General features: G+C 38.6%; 1 protein-coding gene across 1 annotated transcript; it reads left to right on the forward strand.

The window, feature by feature from the left end:
* The first annotated feature begins 189 nt into the window (after positions 1–189).
* Positions 190–25,479, forward strand: RETREG3 (reticulophagy regulator family member 3). The gene is made up of 9 exons (XM_007482166.3): positions 190–498; positions 10,401–10,507; positions 18,109–18,139; positions 19,099–19,225; positions 19,852–19,936; positions 20,996–21,133; positions 21,788–21,873; positions 22,572–22,704; positions 23,227–25,479. Exons 1-9 carry the CDS (start codon positions 239–241, stop codon positions 23,682–23,684), a joined length of 1,425 nt encoding a protein of 474 aa, XP_007482228.1. The 5' UTR covers positions 190–238; the 3' UTR covers positions 23,685–25,479.
* The last annotated feature ends 159 nt before the right edge of the window (positions 25,480–25,638 follow it).

Here is a 25,638-nt window from a genome sequence, read left to right on the forward strand (position 1 = left end):
TTGGGGTTTCACTGATGCGCACTGCGCATGTTCATCTCCGGCTTCGACCCATTCTTTCCTAGTAGCGGTGGGGGAGTGGCTTCAACGGGCTTCAACAATTTCCTCTTCGAGGATCCATAGCCGGGGTTGGAGCGCAGGCGCACTAAGGAGGAAGGCGGGCTTCGGGTCCTGGCGCCTGCGCAGTGCCTGTTTTTCTCACCGGGCCGCGGCCCCGGATGTTGTGGCTCCTTGTGGGGAGATGGCGGAGACTGAAGAGTCGGCCGCTACGGCTGCTGCAGCCGGCCCAGGTGCAGAGCCGCGGCCGGTGCCGGCCTTTAGGAGCCGCGGTGCGATGTTGGGCCGTGGAGAACGGGATAGGCAGGTGGAGACGGTGCAGCAAGCTCTGCTGGATGTATTGGGGCCCTATGAGCCCCTGCTGAGCCGTGTGCAGGCGGCTCTAGTGTGGGAGCGCCCGGCCAGGAGTGCCCTGTGGTGCCTGGCTCTGAACGCAGCTTTCTGGTGAGAGACCTCGACCTGGTTTGTTCCTCTCTGCTCTCTGCCTTCTGCTTCTAGGCCGGCCTCTGGGCTCCTACCCCCAACTCCCGCGTATACACACTCCTATTCCCACCTCCTCAACCCGACCTTCCCTGTGGTTGTGTCAAGAGACTTTCGTTGGGTCATGGATTCAGACCTGGAGGGGTGAGGAGGAGGCCGTCAACTCCAGCCTCCTCATTTTACAGATGAGGAAATTGAGATGTAGAGAAATGGAGTGACTTGTTCAAGGTCACACAGTAAGGCACTGTGTTGGGTTAGTGAGGTTGGGATTTGAACCCAGGTGTTCTTCGCCCTCTGACCAGTACCCTTTCCACTCCTTCATACCGTCTCGCATGTCTTTGGCTGTTAACTGCTGAGGCAGGATCCTGAGGTCATTGAGATGCTTCTTAGGGTGGTGTAGAGAAGAGTCGAGTATAGGTGATCAAATTATCTCGGAGGTCTTAGTCCATCTTCATTTTACAGGTGAGAAAACTGAGGCCCAGAGATCCGGTGACATGTCCTAAGCCACACAAATAGCTAACAGCAGAGCAAGGATTCTAACACTCCAATTCTACACTAGTGCCTTTTCCCCCAGCACCACTTGTTTGTGTACCCCCACAGTAGAATGGATGTAAGTTCTTTAAGGACAGGGGGTCTTTTGTCTTTGTATCTCCCAACTTCTAGCACAGTGCTTTGAACAGACATTTAATATATGTTTCTTATATTGTTCAATTGTTATTAAAGGAAAATTTGAGAGGTCTGAATTCATATATCAGACCTCTGCCTTTGACCCTGTTCTTCAAGCTGTAGAGTTAATGGTAGTTCTTAAATATGTTTTATTGTAAGAGTGAGTGAGATTTTACCTGTTTCCAAGCTACTTAACTCCTCCCTTTCCTTGATAATCATATAAATATCTCTAGTTTGGGTTAATAGGAAAGGAAATTTAGGTTTGTGAATTCAGCCAAGTTTAAAAAGTGATCCTATAAATATCCTTTGAAAAAGTATATCACTCAGCTTACTTAGTTTTATTTTTTTTAGAAACCCTTACCTTCTGTCTTAGAGTCAATACTGTGTTTTGGCTCCAAGGCAGAAGAATGGTAAGGGCCAGACAATGAGGGTCAAGTGACTTCCCCAGGGTCACACAGCTGGGAACTGTCTGAGGCCAAATTTGAACCTAGGACCTCCCATCTCTAGTGCTGACTCTCAATCCACTGAGCCACCCAGCTGCCCCCTATATCACTCAATTTAAAGGCATTTGACAGTGGGCAGTAGATGAAGCAGCTTTTGCTGTAATAAACTGTCAACAAAAGTAGACTTGGATCCTTCTGATTATCTCATTTTGCAGCTTGGGTTTCTGCTGATAACTGAAAAGGCAGTCTTGGCCTTTTTCAAATAGAGGAGAAGTTTAAGTAAAAGGGGTCATGCTGGGTATAGAACCAAGATAAAATTTACTTGGTTTTCACTTTTTTAAGATTTAGCTTCTGCAAACTCCTGATATTAAAAACCAGTCACATTGCTCTTTGCTCTACATATCCAGTTTTCAAAATGTGGTTTAGTGAACTTAAATAGAATAAATAATTCAGTGTTCAGTGTTGGAAAAGAATTATTGGTGTCATTGAATTTTATTCTATCCCTTTTAGTAGGGAACCAAATTATGTCTTTATTAAAGCTATCTAATCTGAATTTAGTTTGGTAGAATTGTTGTAAAGTAAGTATTGGCAATATTTGGGGGGATCGTAGGCAAAATTAGAAAGTACCAGAAGGCAACTTTTTAGTATCTCCTGAGATGTTCTATTCCTGGGGATAGTAAGTGCTCAGATGTCCTTATGTTGCCTTTAGTATTCCTTGCTGAAACATCCCACCTAGATCTGTCCTCTTCCAAAGAGCCTTTTGCTTCAAAATGATATAGTCTCTTCTCTTTCCTGATTCTTTCAAATGAAATTCTCATTCTTTCAATAGGACAGTTTTATAGGAAAGAATTTTTTTTTAAACCCTTACCTTCTGTCTTGGAGTCAATACTGTGTATTGGCTCCGAGGCAGAAGAGTGGTAAGGGCTAGGCAATGGGGGTCAAGTGACTTGCCCAGGGTCACACAACTAGGAAGTGGCTGAGGCCAGATTTGAACCTAGGACCTCCCATCTCTAGGCCTGGCTCTCAATCCACTGAGCTACCCAGCTGCCCCCTTTTTTTTTCTTATTAAAGTAAATGATTGATAAATTGTCCTATCTTTGGGAGTATTTGTATCATAAATCAGAAATTGTTTAAACCAGATACATTGGTATTATGTGTTTGAAATTTTTTTTTTAATCAGGGTGACCTTCCCCATGTCACTTACTTCTTCTCTTGTTAACAGTATCATAGCAGCTCAACAGTGGCTTAGAAAAATTTGACTTCTGGGGACAGGATTGAGAGCCAGGCCTAGAGACCAGGTCCGAGGTTCAAATGTGACACTACCCAGCTGTGTGATCCTGGGCAAGTCACTTGACCCCCATTCCTAGCCCATACCACTCTTTGCCCTCGAACCAATACACAGTATTGATTCCAAGACAGAAAGTAAGGGTTTAAAAAAAAAAAGATTAACTTTGACTTACTGCATTTAGTAAGGTTTATCTCAAGTGACAAAATATATTTTGTACAGGATTTTATTCAGAACTTCATCTGGATACCATAAACCTTTTATAATATTTTTGTGCTGGAATTTTGTAACTGGCATTTGTTACATTCCCACATACAATAAATAGGTGGAGAAGAGATATAGCAGAGTGATGAGTGTGATTCTGGTCGTGAAAGAAGATCAACTGATGTGTCCTGGGATCAGGAAGCTAATAGAAAAGATTCAGGTGAATAAAATGCAAAAATTGAACTTCTCCATTGGTAACACCCTGAAGAGTAGGTTAGTCTGTCATTAGAAATTACTTGCCCTAGGAATTATTCTTTCCTTCATGTATTTTGAATGTTCAATATGAAGGCCAAGACCCACAACTCAAGGAGTAGTAGTAGTAGTCAGTGAATATGAGTCATTGTTTCATTAAGATACAACGGATACTATTTATTTCTTGAATTTAGAAGTTAAAGAATGAGAGGTGGACACAGGTTATATATCTGGAGGAAGTCCCAGGGAAACAAATGATCCTTGATATACCGAAATATAGCAGTACTCTCTGTTCACAAAGAATTAGAAACAATGTGCTGTCCATTAATTGAGGAATAGCCAAAAAAAACTGTCATACGAATGTATCGGATTATTGTGTAGTAAGAAGGGACTAATATGAGGAATTCAGACAAATGTAGAAAATTTTGTATAAACAGTGAGTGAAAGAAACAGAACCAAAGTTCCAATATACATGATAAATGAAAAGATCACCAAAAAGAAAGGCCAGCTCTGAATCACTGAAAATACCAATGATGGTCTTGGAGAACTGATAAAGAGAAACATACATACATATGGCAGAATATTGTATATTTTGTTGTATGAGCTGCTTTATTGGCTCTATTAGTTAGTTACACAGGAGGGCCCCATGACGGTGATGAGGTAGGTTTCTCCTAGGATTGACTAGTATAAAAACAAAAGGCATTAATAAAATGTGTATTTTTAAAGAAGAATGGGAGGTAAGAAATAAAACCAAAATAAAGTCAAAGCCAGAGAGAAATGAGTCTATATCTCTTCTTCCTTTTGAAGTATCTGAAATAATACATAATTGACTAACCAATAAGAGTAGTATTAAGCAGAGAATACAAGTTGTTCTCATTGCAGAAGTCATACTCAGAATTTAAATGGGGAATTTCTTCTAGTCATGAGGCTGTTCTTTTTTGGATCATCATCTGCTTGTACCTGAGAATGAACCATTTCTCTATTATATTTCTTTCTCTTAGTCTGGACCTGTGATTCCATTGGTACAGAGAACAGAGAACCTGTACCAGTAACTTAAGAGAAATTTCCTGTTAGGGTAAATGGACCGTTGTTCAGTAATTTAGTCTTAGACAGTTTCTTTGAGCTCTGAGGTTAACTAATAAATTGCTGATAATACTTAGGGAAGCCTTTTTGATGGTTTTAAGAGTTTGGTTTTTAGCCATAGGGCTTTCCAGGACTCCTATCCTGTAGTAGTCATGACTAGGAACCTTCCAAGCAATACATGCCTTTGTAGTTCTTCAGCTGCACATCTGTAATTATCTTGAAGACTCACCATTGAGGATTGTGAGACACTCCCTTTTGTGTTATACTTAAACCTACCTAAGCCCCAATTAATGGTGAGAGCAAATAGGACAAGATAAGTCAGCTGTGAGTTTCCTGGGTGGACCAGATTGGATTCACATACTTGAATCATATTGTAGGTCAATAAGTATATTGCTAAACTACAGAGCCCTGGAAAAGTGAGTGAGCTCCAGATTTGCCAGTGGACTTTTGGTCCCTGCCCTAGGAAGACTCCAAGCTGGAGGTCTGTAGTTATTTAGGAAGTCTCTGAATTAGGGCTTTTGAATCAAAGCAGTCCACGAAATGTTTTCATTGGGGATCAGAATGATTTCTTTGAATATTTTTATCCATCTAGGTTGACATATTATACTTCAGGGAGTTACTGTGGCATCTAATGCACTTGAAGCACAAAAAAACCTCCAGCAGATCATGTAGACTGCACGAACAAAGACATGACTGAGAACAGAGCAGAATTTATTTTTTTTTTAATTAATTTTTTTTCCTGGTTACATGATTCATGTTCTTTCCTTCCCCCTTCCCAGAGCTGACAAGCAATTCCACTGGTTATACTTGAATCATTGTTCAAAACCTATTTCCATATTATTAATATTGAACAGAGTAAAATTTAAAAGCAAAAACCCCAACTGCTATAGATCTTGCTTCAACAATTAAGGATATTCTTTTGATACAAAGCATTTTTTTCTACCAACTTTTGCAACTAACTCCCATTAGGACTAGAAAAGGGGAAGAGAACATAGCTTTTACCTGCATTTTCATTTTATTCTAGAAATGATTTTGGAAGATTTCTTCTTCCTGCCATTAGTATCCAGGGAAGACCAATGTTGAGCTTTCAGTGACATGGTTTTTTGGTTATCCTGAATTGCCTGGAATTTTGTTAATTTTCTATTAAATGTACTATTAACATACATTTGTTAGAAACTTAAGGTGAGTGTGAATTTTCAGAAAGGTGGTTTCATTTGTGATTTTACTCTAGAAATAATATCAAGTTGTAGACCAGAGACCCATTTTTTTCTTCTACAAACTATATAAACAGGTTCAGTAGCCACATGCTTGGTCAAGTAATGTTTTTCTTGTCTTTTGGATTAGCTACGACTTGATTTCCAAAACGTTGTTAAAATGACTTTTCCCTGTGATAACTAGAATTATAATGCAAAAACTGAAGGTTATCCACTGTCTTTTTTGTTGGAAGAAAGCACATTGGTGATTACATCATTTCCTGTCTGTGGCAAAAATTCCCCACTAAAACCCCATCTTCTGCAAGAAACCAGGCCTGGTCCCTATTGGTGCTAGTGTCTCCCACCCAAGTTTACCTTCCATCTCCCTTGTATTTACCTAGATATTTCGTATGTTGTTAGAATGTGAGCTTCTTGAGCAGAGACTATTGTTAGCACAATGCCTGTCAAATAGTAGTCACTTAAAAATGCTTGTTGACTAAGCCTTCTTATACTTATAAAAGGAAAGCTAGCATAGATAATTAAAACATTTGTTGTTGTTTTTAATGAGCCATGGTTGTTCTGGCCAATAGACTAATATACATAAGTATGTTTTACTGAGATCAGGAATTCTTAACATGATGTTTGTGAATTTAAAAAAAAATCTTGGTAACTATTTCAATATAATTGGTTTCCTTTGTAATTCTATGTATTTTATGTTAAGCAGTTAAAAACATTTGGAGAAGGGCTCTGTAGGCTTCAGCAGATTGCCAAAGGGGTGTGCCACACAAAAAAGGTTAAGAATCCCTGAATGATATTGTAATTTGATTATATTCTTTAAAAGATGATAATGAGAATGTGTTGAGTTGTAGGAGCTAACTTCTGATAAAACATTTGCCTTCTGATGATCCACAAATTAGATAATCCACATGTGACATATTGCTCTAAAGCATAATTAAGATTTGACTGTTTGCAAGAGACTTTAATTTTTTACATTTATTTTACCTAATATGGAAATAGGTATTGAGTGATAATACATGTACAACCCAGTGGAATTGTTTGTCAGCTCTGGGAGTGGGGAGGGAAAGAACATGAATCATGTAACTATGGAAAAATGCTTTAAAAAATTAATTTAATTTATTTTACCAATTGCATATAACAAATTTCCACATAAGTTTTCTGAAGTTATATGACCCACATTGTCTCCCTTCCCTTCCTCTTCCTGGAGCTGACAAGCAATTCAATCTATATACATGTATTATCATGCAACACATATTTCCATATTGTTCTTTTTGTAAGTGAATAATCATATAAAACCAAATGGGTTTTGTTTTTTAAAATTAAATTGTAGTGTTTTCATGCTAATTGCAGTTTCAAACAAATGTTTATTTTATTTCTCCAACATCCCTCCACTCCATCTTATGGCTGTTATTTCTCTTTAACTTCCTGGGTTTCTTTGTTGACTGAAAGAGGCTCAAAGCATTTGAGTGACTAATCTGATCTATAAACTAATCTAACTGAGCAGTTAGAATCTTCACATTTTTCCTCAAGCCCCTTGGTTACTCCTATCTCAAAAAACCTGTCTTTCATTGTAGTTCATTTCTTGTATTCAAGGACACAAGTTCCTTGGTAGGTAAATTACCAGATTAACCGATGAAATAGCAAACATACTATGTTTTGAGTTAATCTAAAATATGCCTCCCAAGATCTAAGTTCCTTTTTGATTGAGGAATTTACTTCAAGAGAAGAAGCAGTAGGGCAGAGGAAGAAACAAAAAAGCAGGGAAAACAAATGTTTTGTGCAGTTTGAAAATGATAAAATCCATCTGCCAAGATTTGTCATCAAATCCATTTTGGAGAATGCTTAACTAGTAACTAGAACTTATCTATAGGTGGATGAGTACTGTCTTTTTAGGTACTATGAGATAATCTGTCTTTCTATTTATGACTTTTATCCATTGGAGAGAGGTTGGTAGTGTACTCATGAATGTGCTATGTTCCTCTGGATGGTGCCTATTTGATGAGAAAAGATAATTCACTGAGTTAGAAGACTGTTTCATACATAGACCAAGGGTAATCTTGCCCCCCAGAAAAGTTTATCATCCTGACTACTAAACAGACCTTTTGAAAATAATGGGTAAGGCCTACATCAATTCCCATCACAGACCAGATGTTTTAAAATGGCTTAGATCTCTGAAACATAGGGCATTCTCTTTGCTTAAATCTTTGGAAAACAAACTCATTTCAAGGGAGATTAAAGGACACCCTTCCTCTCCTTAGGGGCCATGTAAACAACATTTGCAATTATGAATTGGTGAGGGGATATTCTAGACAGTCTGGATTCCCTCTTGGGGTACTTCTTGTTCCAATTGTTCCCAAGGGGTGAGGATTGAGGCTGTACATCTGCTGCTAGGATAGGGAAGTGTTGGCACCAGAGGAACAGAAGAACTTTGAAGCTCTTATTGTTGGCCCCTGGTAAATGTGTTTATTTGTAGAGGTGATAAACTTAGCTTTAGAGAGATTAGCTGCCCTTGCCTGTTCCTGAGGCTTATGTTTTTTAATCTCCAGTCCTCATTTTAATCTCGTGTATAATTGCTCTTTTAGGTGATAGGGTAAAAAGATGGGACAGGATTCTCATTATGATTCTTTCTTCCCTTCATTTACTCATCTTCAATTATTCACCTAGGTTTTGGAGTTTTTTTTTCATAGGTGTTATACTGGGAAATTATTTGTAGAGTGAGCCCTTTTACAACTCATTGAATGCTTCTGTCCCTTTAGTTTTCTTGTTTAAGGTCAAGCTAGTTGCTTAGTCTTCCAGACCGGAGTGGTTTCACTGTGGTGTAAGCAATTAGTAATAGTAGTTAAAATCATCTTGTGATTTTAGATTTTTTTTAATGTGCAATCTATTGAATACATATAAATAATGTCTTTTAAATCTTAAACTATTTATTGCAACTATCATTATGGACAATTGAATTTTTACTAATTTTAGTTAGTTTTAACCTAAGTAAATTAAATTTTAAAGCAAATTTTACTGATTTTCGTTTTGAAGAGAAAAGCAATCCAGTGTTAATAAAGACCAATGGTGAAAGATCCTGAACCTAGTTCCCAGCACTAAAACTTAGAGAACCAAGTCAGTAGTATAGTCGCTACCTTCAATGTGGAGGTGACAGACCCAGTTCCAAGAGTGGCTTCAGTCAGAAGCTTCTGGGTTCAGAATCTGTCGTTGACTTTAACCACCTTTGTGCCCTTGGTTCACAGTTCCTTCTTTTGTAAAAGGAGGAAGTTGGAGCAAATAGTTTCTTAACATCCCTACTAGCTCTAAATTGATGATCCTGTGATGGCTAATGATCCTGAGAAATAATGTATGCTTTTACCAACATTTTAGAAGTGCCATGATCCCTCACCTATTGACGGAGTTACATTCCAGAGACCCCTGTGATAGGTGAAAATCTGTGAAGTAGCGGCTTATAGTTATTATATGTATACACACACACACACACACACACACACACACACACACACACACACACACACACACACATACACATATATAAAGGTTTTATAAACCCTTCCCACTTTCCTATAAACCTTTTCCACCCTCTTATTAACCTACAGTCACTGAGCCAATCAGCACCCAGGATACAGAATACAGCACTGTGGTTGGTTGCCTTTCATTCCATCAGCCAGTAGTGTGCCACAGTAAGTGTAACTCAGCCATACAGAATTATATGTGTCTATAGCTATCTATATTTTTTAAACCCCTACAGTTCAGTGAAGCCTCAATAAGTGAACCATGATATCATGAGAGGGATGACTATAGTTCCTTTCTTCTGGCCAAACTGCAGAGACGTTTACAAATAAAACAACAAAAATATTTTAAACAATTTTAAAACAAAATGAATATGAATATTTTCACTAAAACTGTGATAAATTGATAAATAAGACAGTTCCTTCATATCAAAGGGGCTGGTGGGTAGGATGGTTAGTGTATGGTTCCTGAGCCATAGGATGCCCTTATTAAATAGTTTGTTGGTTGACCAAATGTAGAAGTGAGGTGAGGCATCTTAAAAGGATAGTTTATTGCATCTAATATGGTTCCCAATTACAAAACATGTACAGCAAGTGATTACATGTTTCTCATTTTTAAAATTATTTGTAATCTATTCAGAATAAAATCAGTTTGAAAGAACAAATTTACAAAAATAAGCTTTTATTTTATTGATAGTATTAACAGGCAATAAACAAAAATATTTTAAAATACTTTACTGCCAAGGTTCTGTCAGGTTTTGTTTGCAGTACAGTAAGAACTACCAAACTAGGTAATGTTTAGGTTTCTTCCTTCTAATTCACAACCATTCACTCAGGACCCTGAAGTTTGTCCAGGATTTCTATAGGAGGCAATATTTAATGGAATGATAAGTATATTTCAGTGTCCTATCTTATACTGAAACTACTTGTTGTTGAGACAGAATTTCTCTTTAGAGTTGAAAGATACCTTTAGATGTTATCCAGTCCATTCTCTTGCCTTTGGTAAGAAAAGCATTATCTCTGAACTTACCTGAAGCTTAGAGAATATGTGATGTACCTACAGCCACATAGTAGTTAGTGCCATAACAAAGGAACTAGAACTCAGGTTCCCCTTTCTACTATATTATTCAGCCTTTCATGTATATGATATTTTTCTTAGTTTTTTTAATTTAGTTACGTACTGATCTTTCTTTTGCTCTTCCTTTCCTTATAGGTTCTTTGCACTGACATCCCTTCGTCTGGTGTTTTTACTTGCATTCAGCTTGATGATAATTGTATGTATAGATCAGTGGAAGAACAAAATCTGGCCTGAAATGAAAGGTGAGTTTGGTAGCATTTTTTTACCTCTCTTGATTTTTGCTCTTTAGTAGGAAAATTTTCTTTTTAATTTATGAATTCTCTGCTTTAGAGTAAGCATGTATAGAATCTGTGTTCCATTTAAAAGGTCAATAAATAAATGGCTCCTCCTTATCTTGAAGCTATATAAAACTGTTCCTTCATCATAGGAACAGTCTTTTGCCTTCATTATTGGCCTGAGAGATCATTTTGAGAGTAATATAGTTTTATTTGTTTGATGCATCAGCCTTACTTAACAAAGGTGTATCATGCAATATTAATTTAACTCTTACATGATACTACTGAGAATACCAAGGAGTATACAACTTGGTCCTTGTCAACAAATAGTTTACAACTTAGTTGTGGGGGTTAAACCCCCCAAAACATTGAAATTTAAATGATGACAGAAAAGTATTGGGATAGACAAAGCTATGAGTCCGAAGATATGAAAATGACAATAGGCTGTATTGATCAGGGGAGGCTTCATGCAGGAAGTAGGACATGAATTGAACGTTGAAGGATCTTAATAGTTAGAAAAGAGGATAGGCATTATACGTGGGAAACAACTTGAATAAAGAAAAACACAGTACCTCTGCTTCCTCACTCCACCCTCACCTCCTTCAGTCCTTAACACCTTATAAAATTTGGATTCTATCTCCACCTAACTATTGAACCTACTTTTTCAAATGGATACACTTACCACCTTAATATGAACTTCAAAGGCCTTTTATTCCCCCTTTCTAGCTTTTGACACTGACCACACTCTTCTTGTTTTCCTACCTTTCCAACCATTTATTTTCTGTCCATGCTGGCATATTTTCATTTTCACAATGCTTTAATCTTGGGCTGTCCTGAGGTTCTGTCTTCAACTTTCCTTTGTATTTTCTCCCTTGTTAATCTCATTCTCACAGTTTTAGTAATCATATCTACATAGTTAACTCTCCAATACGTTATTTTCTAATATGTTATTTTCAAACCTGACCTTTCTTGAGAGCTTCAAACTTGCATTTCAAATGTCCCTCATCCACATGGATGTTCCAGTGGCACCTTAAACTTAAAATGACTAGACCTGTTATCATTTTCCCCAAATTTCTCCCTATTCTTGGTTTATTTGTTATCCTTCATTCAGTCTTCCATGCTTAAAACATTAGTATTATCTTTAGTTTTGGCCTCCCTCACATTACCAAGTAATCATTTAAGTTCCCTCATTTCTACCTCTTGAACACATCACATATCAGTGATCCATTTTTCTCTATTCTCACTACCACCAAACAACTTCAAACCTTCATTACCACCTGTTGTAATTGCTTGCCTCCTAAACCTAACGGACTTTCATACCTTTGTTCCCATCTGTCTGCATCCATTCTTCCACTGCTATTCAGTTTATCTTCCTAATCTGTAGATTCAGGCACATTACTTTTATATTCAAAACCTTTCATTGGTTCCTTATGGCCTAAAACTAAAATTAAACCTAGTATTCAAGACCCTATTCAGTCTGCTTCTCCCCTGCCTTTTAAGCCTTAGCTCACTCCCCTTCATGTATGCAGTGTGCCCTCAAAACTAGATTATTTGCCATACCATAGAATCTCAGAAGAAGTACCTTTCAAGTCTCTAGTTCAGATTTTAATTAAATACGATTCTTGTCTTTAATGTTCCTAAGGAACATTATGATTGTGTAGCCTCTCCTTGAAGACCTTCAGTGGTAGAAACCTAATTGTTTTCCAAGGCATTGCTTTTTGGATATCTTAATTAATAGGCAGTTTTTCCTTATATCAGGCCTAATTATACCTCTCTTCAGCTTCTCTCCATTCTTCTAAATTTGTTTTTCCTCCCTTGCCTCTGAAGCCAAATAGAACAAATCTCCAGTTACTTTATCATTCTGGTCATCTTCCTTTGGATGTGCTGCAGTTTAATGTCCTCAAATTGTGGAGCCTACAAATTGATCAGAGTTCTCTAGGACTGAATATAATGAGACTATCCCCTTCCTTGTTCAGGACACTATATAGTCCTGCCTTACTGTAGTCTTAGAGCATGCTTTTTTTTTTTGTCTTTCACATCACCCTGTTAACTTATACTATACTTGCAGCTCATTAAAATCTCTAGATCTCTTTTATATTAACTATTACTCAGCAATATCTCCTCAATATAGTATTTATGCAGTTTCTTCTTTGACCTTGCCTGAGACTTCATTTCTCTCTATTACATTTTCAAGTCATTAGTGTCAGGCCCATCATTCTAGCTTGTCAGGATCTTTTTGGATTCTGCTCTATAGACCAGTGAAAACTCTTGTCTCTTACCTTCATGTCATCTGCAGATCATTAAGTAAATTGTTTAAATAGCATAGGACCAAGGACAGATCACTAGAGTATTCCACTAAAGACCTACCTTCAAATTGTCATCAACCCATTTATGATTCTTCTTTGGGTCCTGTCTTTAAAACAATTCAGAATCCAACTAACCCTGTACTGTTATCTAGCCCACATCTTTCTTTCATGTTCACAAAAATAATGTGACATTGTCAGATGCTTTGCATATTATATGCAAATATATAGATGTATAGACATACTGTATTTCTAGTATTCTCATGAAATATAAGTCTGATGAACCTATTTAAAAAAGAAATGAAAAAGAAATTTGAAGCTTTATTTCTGATAGCCATTTCCCAATAACCTCACAATAGAATAGAATGCTCTATTAGAACAAAGAAAATCAAATTGTTAAGTAGAACCACCTGACAGAGAGACCAGGTCTGAATTGTAAGCAACATTCTGCATTCTTAGTTTCTCACTTTTTTTACTAACAGTAGAGAAATGTGTTTCATTATCTCTTTTCTAGAACAAAAGTTGGTCATTACACTCTATAAATTTTGACATCTTTCAGTATTGTTTTCATATGCGTTGTTGTAGAATATTGAAAGAATTGTTCTGGTTATGCTTTCTTTTCTCTTCAAACATTTATGTGTCTCACCATATTTCTCTGATTTCATCATATTTGTCATTTCTTTCTTTCTTTTTTTTTTAATCCTTACCTTCTGTCTTAAGAATCAATAGTGTGTATTGGTTCCAAGGCAGAAGAGTGGTAAGGGGTAGGCAGGGGGGGGTCATGTGACTTGCCCAGGGTCATAAAGCTAGGACATGGCTGAGACCAAATTTGAAGCTAGGACCTCCCATCTCTAGGCCTGGCTCTCAATCCTCTGAGCCACCCAGCTGCCCCCATATTTGTCATTTCTTATGACACAGTCATATTCCATTGCATTCTTATACTCGTTTGTATAGCCATTCTCCCAAACAATGGGTACCCATTTTAAAAGCACTGCTCTATTTTGGTATGTGTTGGATCTTTTATGTCCTTGACATCCTTAGGGTATATGCCCAGTAATTAGATCAGAGGGTATGAACAGTTTAGGCATTTTTCTCAAATAAGGCCAAATTGTATTATGAAATGGTTGAACTAATTCACAGCTTCCCTAATAGTGTATTATTGTGCTCATTTTTCTGCAGCCCCTCTAACACTATGTTTGTCTTTTGTCATCAATGCCAATTCATGAGTATGAAGTAGTACTTTGGAATTATTTCATTTGCATTTCTCTTATTAGTGATTTGGAATATGTTTTCTTGTGATTGTTGATAATTTTGTTTCTTGTTTTGAAAACTAATCTTATTTTGTGCTGAAGTACTCTCCAGTTTGCCTAGTAGTTCTTGGAATGTCTTTTCTTAATGGAACTATACTGGCTCTTAGTGATAACTGAGTCTCTTTCTAAATTCTCACAAATTGTGCCTTTATTAATTTTGTCAGGATTCAAAGTGCAACTCACCAGGTGATGATTTGAAGATATCATCTTCTTTCTAGTTTTGAAAATTGAGAAAATATCTACCCATCTCCAGGCCTTTGTTAACTCTCTCAATTCCCACAGTTTTTCACAATCATTCTCTAGGACTTTCAGAATGCTATGATAGAGTTTATTTGAATCTAGTGATTTGAACTCATTGAAGTCAGCTCTAGCTGTTCATTTATCTTGAATTTCAACTCCTTGTTAGTTATCTTTTATCTTTCCCAATCTAGTGATTATCCTTCCTATTAGATAAAGTAGAAACAAAATATGAGTTTAATATTCTTCCTTCTTTCTGTCATTTTTTTTTATCATTATCTTGTCTATCCCAAGTAATGGTCTTTATCACCTCTTTAATCATCTTCTTGCCCCCATTATGACTGAAAACTCCCTTTTCTGTTGTCCTTAAAATTAATTTTCCAGATATCAGTTATCCTGGTGTTATTCTTATAGGATTTTATTTTATTCATTTGTCACTTTATACACCCTCGTTTATGTCTTCCTATATGCACTCATCTACATCACAGATGAAAGCTCACAAAGACAAACGTCATCCTCGGTTACCGAGAGACTACTACTACTACTACTATATGTGCTTTATACAAATATGTGTTGGTATCCAACAATAGGGAATAGCTAAACAAATTATACAAATGTTATGTGATGTCACTGCCTCATGAGAAACTTCAAATATGGAGAATTTGGGGAGGCAAGGGAAGATTTTTATGAATAGAAAGAATGAAGTAAGCAGAAGTGGGAAAACAATATACACAATGGCTTATAACAATGTAAATGGAAAACTGGGTAATTATATTGTCCAGGCTTGGCTTTAGGTGACATGTGAGGAAAATTCATCTTCTTCCCTTCATTGCAGGCTGGGGATATTGGATGTGTACTATCCAATAAGGAATTATGTTGTATTAGTTTTGTTGAATTTTTTTTCCCCTTTCTAAATCTTTGTTAAAAGGGATGGCTAACTTGGGAGGAAAAAGGGATATGTGTAGGAATGAATATAATAAAAGTTAAGATAAACATTTAAAAAATATATGTTGTTTAATGATCCTGTATAACCAAGTCATTCAGTCTCTTTAAAAATATACATTATTTTCATTCTTTCAGAACCTTTTTTATTTCAGAATTTCATTTTTAAGAGTTTCCAATCCAGCCTTCTTTGGTCAGCTTTGCCTATAGAATTTTAGACAGTGGGATCCTATTGTTTCTTTCTCTGAACTCTGAAATTCAAATCTTTGGTGTACAGCAAACTCTTTCTAACCTCTCTCCTCTTATAAATGCTAAGATAGTTATTTTCTCCCATGGCTCTCTCCCATTGACCCTTTATTGATCAGAATTATATCCAAGAGTAGCAGTGTCTTAAGAAAAGTAAAAAATTTATTAGGTGTCCTATTTTTTTTTGTTAGTACACTCCAACAGATGTGCAGATAAAATAGTTGAAGCTCCCTGTCATGATTATATCAAGTATCTGTACCAGATTTTTAGAAAATGTCTCAACCAAATTCCTCATCTTTTTCTCTTTTTTTGGTCATGAGATTTATATTCCTAGAAAAATATCATGTATGTTTCTCTATCCATTGATTCCCATCTCATCTCAGTTAATGAATTTGCTCACCTAAGTATGTCTTTTTTTTTTAACTCTTAGTATCTATTCTAAGAAGAGCAGAAGGGCTAATCAGTCAGAGTTAAGTGGCTTGCCCAGGGTCATATAGCTAGGAAGTGTCTGAGTCCAGATTTGAGCCTAGGTCCTCCCAACTCCAGGCTTGGCACTCTATCCATTGTGCTACCTAGCAGCCCCTGTGTTAAGACACATCTTTAGTTTTTAAATATATAATGCTGCTATACTACTCTTTTTATCTCTTCTGCTCCTTTTGACTAAAGTATGACTTCATCCCTCATAGGCTTGCTATATCAGATGAGCTAATATATGTAAAATACTTTGCAGATCTTAACATGCTATATAAATGTTACCTACTGCCATATTTCAGTTATTCGTATCGCTCTTCTAAGACTTAGTGAAACCTCTAGTTAGAATTTAACCTCATATTAATTATTAGTTCAGCTTATTTATTTTATATATACTTCATGAATTTAGGTATAGATGTCTCAATGTTATTGCAGGTTATCTTCTTAGATACAGTTCTCTGTGATTTACTGATCCTATTTGCTGATTCTCTTTTTTCCTGTTTTGTACCTGTGTATCTAGTTTGGCAGATATATGTAGGTAATTTTCTTCTTTCTTCTCTGTTTTCGTTTTAAAGCTCTTTTGATCATATCTGCCAGACTTCAGGTCATGTTGCATACTGTTCTTCCTGCATATCTTCACTCATGTTTTCTCAGCCCTCCCTGTACATATAATTTTCCTCCTCATCCCCACTTCTACTCGAGAATCCTACCCATCCTTTAAGGCCTAATTCAAATTCCATTTGTTCCATAAAAACTTTCCTTGATTCCCCTAAATTAATTCCCCTAAGATTAAATCCCCTAGTTCCCCTAAAATCCTTCTTGGATCTTGAGTTGTACTTTCTATTTGCTTCTCTTGTATTTCAGTGTTGGGTGAAGTAGGATTATAGGTTCTTCCCCCTACTAGAGAAAAAGCTCCATGTTACTGAAGACAGTGGCTTTACCTATTCTTCATGTGTCCCTTAACATCTAGAAGACCATTCAGCACTTAATAGGCACTTTATAAATTTTTAAGTTTATCAGAAAAGGCAGTGTATTTTGGAGATAATGAGTAGGCTTTCTCTAGTGGAGTAGTGAGCAATAAAGTTAGAAAGGGAGATTAGGATTAGATTGTAAAAGGCTTTGAATGCCATGCTAAGAACCTTAGACTTTGATCTTGTGGATAGTGTTATGAAAGCTTTTGATTAGGGGATAAGCTGAAAGCATTTTTATAGAAAAATAATCTTGTAGTACAAGATCATACTGAGGAGAAATTATCTCAAGACGAGTCTTTTGTAGACATAATCAGAAAACCATTGTTGTAGTCTGGATATGAATAAGAAGTAAGATCATAATAATGAGAGAAGACAGGAAAGAATAGATGGCAGGCACATTGACTCCTTGGATACTGAAAATGAAAAAGAAAAGGTTGTTATCTTTGGTGGGAAAAGTCAGAAGGAGGATCCTATTGGGAACTGGAAGGTCAGGATGGGGGTAAGAGAAAATGATAAATTTGGTTTACTATATCTCAGTGTTCTTTGTAGAGTTAATATTTAGACATGTGGATTTTGAAGTATTTCAGGACATGATGTCCAGGTAGACATTTGGAGTTGCAGAACCAAAACTCAAGAAAGAAGTCAGGACTAGAGAGAGTGATTTTATGAGATAACCACCTAAAGATGATGCCTAGAGGTGATGATCTGATTTAATTATGTGTTGTTAGATTACTAGCCAGGCAAATAGACAAGTGTGAACACATAACTATACAAACCTGGTGCTAATGTACCATTTTTCCTTTTTATTAATGTTGGCCTCCATCTCCTGCAAATTTAGTTTCACAGTAACAAATTCATTTTCCATTTTGGGTTCCCCAAGAAGCAAACAGGCTTAAATTAACATGTCCTTTTCTGTAGCTCCCTAACTATTATAATGTAACTTGGTGACTCTGTTGTTTGCTGCTGTATTTTCCCCAAACCTATTAAAACTTGTGTTGTCAAGCTAATAGAGCTTGTAACAACAGCCTAACATTATCATGTTCAGTTTTTCCTACCAACTAATGCTGATGTTTGTTTTAATGTTGTAGTGGCAAGACCCGACGCATTAGACAATGAGAGGTATGAAAAACTAATTAAATCCCTTTTCATTGCTCTGATTGATTCATTCTGAGAATTGGTGTTTAATTCTTTAATAACCATACTCTCCAAATACATAGTGTAGGATGACAGCCCGTTTTGTTCTAAATAAACATCTTTGGCATATCTGAAATTCAATCAAAATACCTATAGAAATTTCCCATCTCATTTGATTTTTGAAAGAGTTTTTGAATAGGAAATATTTTAGTGCTTGGCATGTTAAGGAGAGTAGGAATCAGAGATGGGGGCAGATAGTGTGACAGAAGAAAGGCACCAATGTTATGTTTCCTGACATTTTTATTGTGGGTCATCTAGTGTATTATGTGTCCTCTGGCTTTTTAATGTTGTTAGTCAGAGAACAACACATTGGTTTTTACTACCTGCAAGCCAAAGATAACTTTTGTGTCTATAGTGTCTGCTTTCATTATTGATTTCATTCACATCATCCATCTATCTGATCCCAGGAAGATTTCTGTGGTGTGGTTTATTTTGGTTTCATTTTATTTTTCCTCCACACCTTCAGTTGCCTTCATCTCAACAGTGTTGGTATCAGATTGTGTGCTACTTTTATTTCTATATTGCAATCAGAAGTGATTTGCAAAGACTTGAATGCAAATGGGAAAATACTTAAGCACAAAGAGCCCTGGAGCCAGGTAGGCATGTTACACATGTATCCTGGGCTTCTTGCTCACCAGGTAGAGGGTTGTTGGAACAAGTTCATTCCTCTTCTTTCCAACATCAAGTTTCAACCTGTGAGCTTAGAAGAAAGCCCAGCTGTCAGCATGTGGCCAGGCTCCATCTCCATAGCACCTGGGGGTTGGCCACTACCCAAGCTTAATTTAAAGCCTAGAAAACATTAGTTAGCATTTGTACCAAGTTCTCAGTATACCTGGGGAACCTCCAGTCCCCTCTATTCACAGATCCCCTTCTCTCTTCTGTAGCTGGGGCTTTGTACACCCTCGGCTCCTTAGCATGCCTGAGCTCTGCCACCATGTAGCTGAAGGCTGGGTTAGTGGGACCACTTTCATAAGGAATCTCTTGCTTTTCAAAAAGCAAAACCCAGGCAAGGTAAGACCTTCCCTTATATTCTCCCTTTTTTCACTACCCCTAGCCCAAAGTTGGACCTCTCCATTTGACATACTATTATTAAATAGTATGTCACTATTGAAAGTTACTATTAAAGCCAGGAGTTTCCATCCAGGAAGGCAAGGCAGTGGCATTAATAGAAACAAAGAATGATAGTGAGAGGAGGACCTCGCTGTCAGGGGCCAAAACTCATTGACTCCTCATTTGGTATTTGACATTTAGACTGAATTTACAGTAGTGCCATTTTCCTGTCTCAAAGCAAGAAAGCATGTCTGTGTGCATTTTGTGTTGTCTGTGAGGTTACTACAGTGGGAGGGGGTTGGTTTTTTTTTCTCCAGATCAAAAAAAAAATCAACCTTATGCTTTTAAGAAAGTATTTTTGGCTGAGTCCTATTCAAACAAATGTCTTAATGTGATGTGTAGCCCTGTGAAGTTGGCAGCGTAAAAAGGTAGTTTGAATCGAAATTAAGCCCTTCCCCTACCAGTAACATCTAAGAACCATCAGATCTGACATGTCCATTGCTTGACTCATGGATCAGAAAGCAATATCTTGGCCTGGACTTTCCCTGTATATCAGAAACCTAATGCTGTTTTCCTGGTTCTCCCAGTTCTGCCTGTTGAGCTGTGGTATACTGACCTTTCTGGCTGTCCTGGGCCGATACATCCCTGGCCTCCTACTCTCCTACTTACTCCGTAAGTTTTACACACATAACCCTGCCAACAGTAGCCCTAGTCATAGATTTCCCTCAACTATAACTGACCATGTGGCCAGAGAGAAAACTCTTGTGACTTTATGTCCTTAAGGAAGTGACCTAGAATTTTTTTTTTAAGTTCTATAACTTTCTATCTATACCAGGCCCTTATCCTAAAAAAGTCTTTCTCCTGGTCAGTCAGTCAACAAGCATTTGTTAAGGCTATATGATGTGCTAGTCTATGTTAGGAATCCCCTGTCCTCAGAGCACTGACATTCTATCAGGGGAGATAACATTCACACAGAGTACATACAGAATAAACACAGCGTCATTTTGGCATGGTTCAGGGAGGAGACCCTAGCATGTTGATAGATTTGATTTTAGCAGAGTAATCTTAGAAATCTTGGTTCACAGGTATATTGACACCTATGAGAAGAATTTTGTAGTTTCATTAGGGAAGAGAGTTTTTAGTATGGGTCCCTAAAATACACACCATACATAATGCTTCTCAGTGCCTTGAACTAGATTAAATTTTTATCTTCTTTGGCATTTTTTAGATTAAATTGTTTACTGCTGGCATGTCAGGGAAGTCATCAGAGGCTGGGATGGCTAAGTTCTAGCAGTGCTTTATCCTGATCTCATTCAGTACCAGGTGCAATTTCTGAGCCGTTTACTGTTTGATTTGGCTCAACCATATCTATGTGTAGTAATTCCATAACCCAGCTTTAAACTCTGTTAGTGATATATCCTTAATACTGCTACCCTAATCCCACCTCACCACTGGGATCCTGCCCTCAAGGATGTTAGTTTTGGGGGAGTGACAAGATATAGCTATCTTAAATATATATATATTTGAGTAATCCTAAATATATTTGAATACTCATAGAGAAGAAACATGCCAGAAAATGCAAAAACGCCTTCTAGTACAACCTCAGCAACATAGGGCTTTAGCAGTATGGAAGAGAAATTAAATTTAGTTTCGCAGTTAATTAAATTAAATCAAATTAAATTATAGCTTCCTCTATGATTTCTTGCCACTTCTTACCCTTTTTCCCCCCAGTTCTTTCTGTCTTGCTGTGGCCACTTGCTGTGTATCACAAACTGGGTCATCGATTGTACATGAGGCTTGAGCCTGCCCTGCAGCGGTTGGACTTCAGTGTCCATGGTTACATGATGTCCAGGCAAAGAGAAAGGCAGTGTAAGTATCCTGGAGTGTCTAATTCCTGCTTGGGGCAATTGGGGGGGGGGGGGGGTAGGTAAGAATAGGTGATAGGAAGAATAGTATGTTTTACATGCTTGTCAGCTTGAGAAGGAGGGAGGAAATAAGAAAAATAAACTTGATTTTCCATGCCAGGTTTCAAGCTCACAATTATCATACCATGTAAAAACCATCATAGCCTCCGTAAGACCTAAATAGCAGAGCTACAAAGAGTGGTCCTTGGTCTTTCCTGGGTTACTTGGAAAGTCTGAGTTTCCTTCAGGAATTTAATTTAACCTACAGTAGAAGTTTCCTTTTTGTTCTTTGCTGAAACAGTGCTCAGTTGGCACATTGGGCACTGGGTCTGTACCAGGTCATTCCAGAAAGCTGTTACATAGGCCTAGTTGCTAGGTATCCAATGGGCAGACAAGTGGAGGTGGGGGAACATGAGAACAGCATTTTTATCTTGTGCCATCAAAGTCACCCTGCTCTGCAGGCTCAGCTACCACACCCTCAGGCATGATCACTGTCCTTTGGGTCAGTTCCGATGAAGAAAGTGGCCTCTCCCATTCCTGCTCTGGTTTCCCACTCTGAAAGCCCAGTGAAGAGCATTCACCAGAGGTAATAGGTCTTCTCTGTTCTGTCTTCATACAGTGCGACGGGCCAGAGCTTTGCACCCTGATCGTGCTGTAGAAGACAATAGTGATAGTGAAGAAGAGTTAGCTGCCTTCTGTCCTCAGGTATGGAGCTGGGTCCATTAAGCATTTTGTTTCCTTAACCACTTCCTGACAACCAGTTGGTACCTTATGTGTAGGCAGCAGTCCTGTTTCAAATTTATAATGTGATCTGGGCACTGTTTGGCTTTAAGCCCAGCATGAAAGACATAACTGTGTTTAGGCTTTTTTACTCAGACTCCCTATGTGAGCCTGGTAAGGAACACTGACTTTCTCACACACACACCCTATTCTGCATTCATAGTACTGTGGGTAGCTGAAAATAGGTCTCCCCCAAACGACTTTCATGGCAATCAGTGTGCCTCTTCCTGACAATCTTTAGACACCGATATTCTCTAGTGGTAGCATAACAAACAGAAGAACCAGTGTCCCCAGCTCTGCCTTTCCTTTGTCCTCTACAAGAATGATGTTAAGGCATTGTCCCCAGAAAAAGTTGCCTAAAACAGCTTAGATGTTCATAGGTTTGCCTATTTTGTATTGAAACTAAGTTGCTTGAAAAAGAATGATTTTAGGGTATATTGGCTATGGATGTGTGTAGGTTTTGCTATTTTGTTTACATTTCCATTTGTCTCAGGCCTGGCCTTTTATTCACAAGTCTTGCAGCTTTGGATCTTTCTAATAAGCATGCCATCTCTGAGAAATGTACTTAATGTCTATGATTAACAAGTGATTAGAAAGATTTATTTGTCTCCTTTTCCTCTAAGTTGGATGACTCCACTGTTGCTAGGGAATTGGCTATCACAGACTCAGAGCACTCAGATGCTGAAGTCTCCTGCACAGATAATGGCACGTTCAATCTTTCAAGGGGACAGACACCGCTAACTGAAGGATCAGAAGGTGAGGCACTCCCTAACATCCCCTCCCAATAGGCTGTTGTCTTGACCATGTTTATTAAGTCATCTAGTGGCATGGGTTATCTCCCAATCTTAATAGAGGAGAGGTATCTCCAGCATCCTTATTTTTGGATTAAGTGACTAACTTTTGAGGTCATAGTACAGATGGCAGAAGACCAAAGTCACAAAGTGTAGGCCAACTGGCTTTTAGAAACCTTTGGTCTTTTACTAGCCTTACATTCTAACTAACCCCTGCCGTGGAGATGCTTGTGTTGGTTTCTGGAGGGCTTCTATGAGTAGGCAGGGGGAGTATCACAAGATAACTTTGCCCAAGCATCATTTATTCAAATCTGTGAATAGAAGAAAGGTAAGCAGGCACAAGAGTATGCATTCACAAGGTAAAATATTGAGGGGAAAGACCTTTCATCATATGTAGCTGGCTTTCTTCATAGTTGGGATAACATGAGGATGGGAAGTGGTATGAGGAGCAGTTGGCATTTTTCTGATCTTTCCTCATTCTCCCTAGATCTGGATGGTCATAGTGACCCTGAGGAATCATTTGCTCGAGATCTTCCTGATTTCCCTTCCATTAATGTGGATGCTACAGGCCTGGATGATGAGGATGACACCAGCATTGGGCTTCCTAGCCTTGCCTATCGTTCCCCTCCAGGAGCCCAGGAGTCAACTTTGGGGCCAACCACCAGCCAAGATGAGGCTGGTCTCCCTGAGCTTTTGCTCAGCACTTTGCCCACAGGATCCAATCTCACCAGCAACCTTGCCAATCTGGTCTCCCAAAGCATGATCCAGTTGGCCCTATCAAGGGCCCAACAGCAGGCACCCCCTACTGTCCCTCAAAGAGCTGCACGAGGTTTCCTAAGGGCCCCCAGCTCTGATCTGGACACTGATGCTGAAGGGGATGACTTTGAACTGCTAGACCAATCAGAGCTTAATCAACTAGATCCTTCAAGCTCTCGGAGCCACTGAGGCACATCCTCTTTTGGGGAATAGTTTGTGATTTTGGTTTTTTTTTCTCGTGTCCCACTGAAGGTGAAGGAGGCAGGGAAAGAAGAATCCAGGTCCCACCTCCTGAATTTAATTGTCTATGTACATTGTTGGCTAGCCATTTGGGCCCTTGCTTAGAGAAGATACTACGCTGACTCTCGGTGGACACCCATTTGTGAGCTCAGAGTCATAGATGATGGAGGCCAAACTCTTTGAAGCTCTTTCCATCAGGACAATACTTTCTTTGCTGGGATCAAGGGAGTTTGATGAACTAGCCCCCAGGGCCTCATTGTCCCTGAGTTTCTCTTTTATGGGATGATGTTTGCTACAAGGTGTGGGTGCTCAGGGACCTTATGTTAAACAACTGCCCATCTTACCTCCCCTTCCCATCTTTTTCCTTAAAGCCAAAGTGTGGAATGGCTCTTAATGCAGTGGGGTGGTGCTAGAGGCCCCTGGGGCCAGCTGCATGAACTGGGAACGTTTCATTGCTGTGTCTCTCTTAATCATGATTTATTTTTTTCCTAGTAAGCTTGACTTGGTTCTGCAGAACAGGCTTGCCCTACTACCACTTATGGCCTTGCCTCCAGTGTCCAAAAAGACTTTTCAAGAAAGAGGGTCAGGGAAAGAAACTGTGGGGGTGGAGGAGTAGGTAGCAGGATCTCTGCTAAAATTAAGGCTTGTACTGTGGAGGGTTCTGAGTTTGCTCCCCAGGTCTTCTCAGTTTCATGTCAGCCCTTGGAACATCCTAGTTGTCTCTTTCCCTGCTATTCCTTCACTTGACTTCAGCACTAACCTAAATGATGAGCAAAGCAATAGCCATTTCTGAACTTCTCTCCTATCCTTCCTCTTCCCCTTCCCCCCCAGCCATGTGTGAACTACTCTGTGGGGCTTGGCAAAGTAGCACTTTAAATGGCCCAGTGGCATTCATTCAGTTCTTGCACCAGCTCTCTGAATCCCAGCCAGCCTCTACACAACTTATTTTAACTTCTCTGTATTTGGGATTTCATTCAAGGATGAGTGCAGGTGGTTTGAGTATTTTTCAGCTTGGAGCCCCTCTGAGAGGGCCTTTGCCATACCATAGCTCCTTTTTAATCATTCAAGAGACAGATATATACCGCACAACTTCTCTTTCCTTAGAGGAAAAATCCTCAGAGACCACCAGACCCCCTGGGGCTGCATCTAGAATCTTCTGCTTCCCACAAGAGATTAAATCATATACTTTTCCTCTGCGCTAACCCCTTGCTGCTCCTCAGGGACCATTCCTTCTATACTCCCAGACTGACAGATTTTGGACAGAGCCTATTTCCATGTGCTGCAATTTGGGGTGTTCTTGTTTTGTTTTTTTTGTTTGTTTGTTTGTTTGAAGAAATACAGGGGGGCAGTCAATGAAATATTTGACTAAGGGGAGAAAAACTAGCTGCCATGTTATCTTGCCTTTATGTAAAGGTTGAGAAGAGAGATCACCCTTCATGTTACCCCTGGGACTGTTCTAAGCTCACACTTCTTGTTAGGTAAGCTGTGATATGTAAAGACATCATCAAGGTGGCAAGGTTTGAAAGCAGTTTGGGGAAGATAGCTGGGACTTCTGGGTTTTCATGAATGTGTGGATTCAGGCCCTGGGAATGGAATAGGGTGGAGGGTAAAGAGAAAAGTCAAAGTTTCATAGGGTGTTTCCTGTAGCTAGGGGCTCCTCCTCTGAATCTGTTTTCCACTGTGAAGGGGGTGGGGGGTGGGGGGAGGGGAGGTATTGGAAAATAAATCTTGTATGAGAAAAAAAGTTTTGTTGTTCATGTTCTCAGTGGAGTTGTCTGCCCTTGAGCCCAAATGAATAAGAAATTATCTGTGCCATTTAATCAGACTAATGGAAGTAATTTAAAGAAAATGCAGCATCAGAAGGGGGATGGGGGAGCCACTGGTAAAGGAACAGACTTCTCTG

Source organism: Monodelphis domestica, chromosome 2 (assembly GCF_027887165.1).
Source record: "Monodelphis domestica isolate mMonDom1 chromosome 2, mMonDom1.pri, whole genome shotgun sequence".
Classification (NCBI taxonomy): Eukaryota; Metazoa; Chordata; class Mammalia; order Didelphimorphia; family Didelphidae; genus Monodelphis; species Monodelphis domestica.